We start from the raw sequence: 3,295 nt of genomic DNA on the forward strand, positions 1-3,295 counted from the left end.
TTTGATTAAAAGTAGACGCATGTACGTTGGGTACTACTAACTAGTTACCTTCCTACCTCGGAAAGAAGTTCAAAATATAAGATAGCTATGCCTGAATTAACGGAATTTTTAACCTGTCCGTTTAGCCCATAGATTGCTTAAGACAACTTTTAGGCTGAAAATACCAGTACCGTTTTCTGTTAATTCACTTTTATGGAATTTAGTATGTTCGAAGTTCTTAAAAGTTCTTAGTTGTTTCATTTGTATTTTATATCACAGACTAGTTGGTAGTCTTACATGAGTATGAACTCGAAGAAATTGAAATTTCATAAGTGATTGGAATTTACAAGGAAGACTTGGTTTCAAATGATGTTTGACAGCTAATGGCTAATTTATGGTAGAGAGACCAATACGCATCATTCATCATCAAGATGAGGTTATATACGAATTTCATCTGTGGCCATGGACTCGGGAAAGATAAAAATGGTTTTCCAATACAAGATGTGTCGTCACCAAAGATTGAGAAAATTTGTAGTGTAACTGGGAAGACTTATTAATAGAAGCATTGCCATTTTCACATAGTGACAAAGTAAAACTATTACTTCAGAGCATTAAGTTGCAATTATCATCGATAAATTCTCGTTAAAAGAGCTCCATATTTAACTGTAACATTTTCTAGATTTATATATAAACATCTTTACAACCTGTATCCACTTAACTTGTGCTTGTTTAGAAATTAAAGCACAACGGTATTATATGATTGCACTTAACTTATTCAAGTTTGTTTTATATTTCTTTTAGTATGATATTAAGTTTTCTGCTGTATTCAGGTTTATCCATTTTGTATTAACAGAAGAAAAATATGTTTCTTTAATTTTAAGACACTTTCTATAATGTTTATGTTGACCGTGCTCTAAGAAAATTAATTGTATCATACCTTTCTTCTTTGTGTGTTATATTATCTAATCCTTTCCTAATGTCGGACCAGGCGTGATCTAGTTGTTAGTATGGCGAGCTGCGGATCGGAGGATTCAAAATTCGAGCTGCAGTATGCCGCTAAACACACTAAGAACTTTTAGTTCTTGGTTGTTATACTTAGAACAGTTCTTTATCGGGGATTGCTATTTATGTGTCACATAAAGTGCCGTTCATAATTAGACATGCCTCAGATTGAATTTCTGCCATGCATCAATCTACTGTTTTGAGGCATGAAAGAGTTCTTATATATTTACAATAATTATTATTTCTCATCAAAATGTCGCGTATTATTATATGCCATTTTCCCTTCCCCCAGATAGTCTTAGTTGTAAATCTTTTAAATGGATATGTAATTTTGGACAATTTAAAATTAACTTTACTGAGTTTTGTTTAATCCATTTAAATAAAATACAACATAAAAAGAGCCGAAGATATTCATTTTTTAAAGCAGGTACAAATATTATTTAATATTGTAATAAATTTATATTTTACTTAAATGCTTTTAAAAAGTATATGCTGTATATGAGAACAAACTGTACATTTCTGTCACCATCAAAAGTTGAAGGTTTAAAATCAATTAGCTTAATTTTAGTACATGTATGTAATTTCAATAGTTTTCTTTTTTTTACTGAAAAACAGGGAAAGTCCAATTTTGTTGTCTAGAAGAAATGGTATTGGTTATCAAATTTTTACTTTTTCATGCTTTCCGTTGTCTCGGTTTACTGCAACAAACGACATGGTTGTAAAGCCTTACTGGGTGAATGTATTTTTGAGAAGTTCAACGAGTAAACCATTTACATTACACTGAGTTTTTACTCTTGACCAGAATGACGATTTATACATGCTCTTGTTTTCTTTGTGTTTTATTTTTCATTTGTCGTCTCTCAATAGCTCTTCCGGATCTTCAAGGAAAGAAAGGAGAATCTGGAACGCCCGGTAGGTTTCTAGTTCCATGCTATTGATTGTTCCATGTGGTAAGAGAAATGGCGAGGTTGCCACGACTTACAACATCCAACCGCGTCTGTTTTTATGCCGCCAACTTCTACTTCTGCCATCTTAGTAACTATGTATACTATAAGATATACCAGTAAAGGGCTACAGAAAACACAGATACAGTCTACAAGAACATCAGATGAAGTCAATATTTTCTGAAGTTTAGTTGTTCTTTTATTCGACTTTAAGGAGCTATACTTTTATAACTGACAACTGTCATGAAAATCATGAAAAGCTTTTTGTAGTAAGTGAATAGTGTTTATTAGCTCAGTTTGAACAACTATAGGTACTTATTTCATCCTGATAGATTAACTAAAAATAAAATAGATTGTTTTAATATATAATAATGTATTTAGACAAGTGTTTTCGCATCTAGTTTAGACTATAAAGTATAAATTCTGATCCGATTTGTCTCTAATTTCATTTTAAAATGATAAACAACAAAACGAGTTACTTTGTACGTATGTGCGTTAGTGTGGGTACATGTATATGTGTGTGTACGATTTAACAAAACTATGAAATCTATCTTTATCACGTGCCATATTATCGTCAAACGACAACATCATCTTCATTTGATGTTGTTTGGATAAGGCTTCAGAGTCATCTATTTGTATGGTCTTTATTCTGCTGAATAAGTTAAGAGAAGAAATACATGAGGCACCGCATATGCCAGCATCTAAAAATGAAATTAATTGCTGTCTAGAAAAAACAAACTGTATTGATCTACTGATTTTCTTTTACTTTCTAATGCTTTCCAGTAAATCTATCTATCTATCAAAGTATCTGTCTCTAAAGGAGATTAGATAATACACTTGTAGGCCGATAAAGGATCTATTGTCAACAGTAGATCGGACGCTATTAAACTTATTTTAAACAATCGACGTCTCAGTATGCAACGGTATTGGTGATACTTTTGCTAATATTTATAAATATTCACTCTTGACTTGAAGTATAATGTTTTTGTTGATAATTTTAGGAGATATTTTTGCATGACAAATTTCCAATGAATTTGGCTAACTTATAATGTTCTACATATTACTTTACAATGAGTTACATATTTTATAAGTCTTTCCTGGGCCTCTCGTTAATATCTAAAAATGCAAAACGTGTATATTAGGTCAACGTAAAAACAATAATAAGTTGACAAATAACAATTTATAAGCATAATGAAGTGATTTATTTATGGTGAACTATGCTACATGTGCTGTTGAAATATGTAATATGTTCCTCTAAAAATACACCACTTCGTTGTGCTTATAAATTGTTGTTTGCTAATTCATTACTATTTTAACATAAAATGCTTCCATACTCAAGTAAACTGAAAATGTAGTCATTAAAAATTTAG

General features: G+C 31.1%; 1 protein-coding gene across 1 annotated transcript in view; it reads left to right on the forward strand.

Annotated features, from left to right (window-relative positions):
* LOC111085528 overlaps window positions 1-3,295 on the forward strand; it is a 111,608-nt gene that overhangs the window by 70,648 nt on the left and 37,665 nt on the right. The window contains exon 4 of the mRNA XM_022384522.1: window positions 1,849-1,893. Within this exon, the coding sequence (XP_022240230.1) occupies window positions 1,849-1,893 (45 nt within the window). The remainder of the gene's footprint in view (window positions 1-1,848; window positions 1,894-3,295) is intronic.

Source organism: Limulus polyphemus, unplaced genomic scaffold (genome assembly GCF_000517525.1).
Source record: "Limulus polyphemus unplaced genomic scaffold, Limulus_polyphemus-2.1.2 Scaffold447, whole genome shotgun sequence".
Classification (NCBI taxonomy): domain Eukaryota; kingdom Metazoa; phylum Arthropoda; class Merostomata; order Xiphosura; family Limulidae; genus Limulus; species Limulus polyphemus.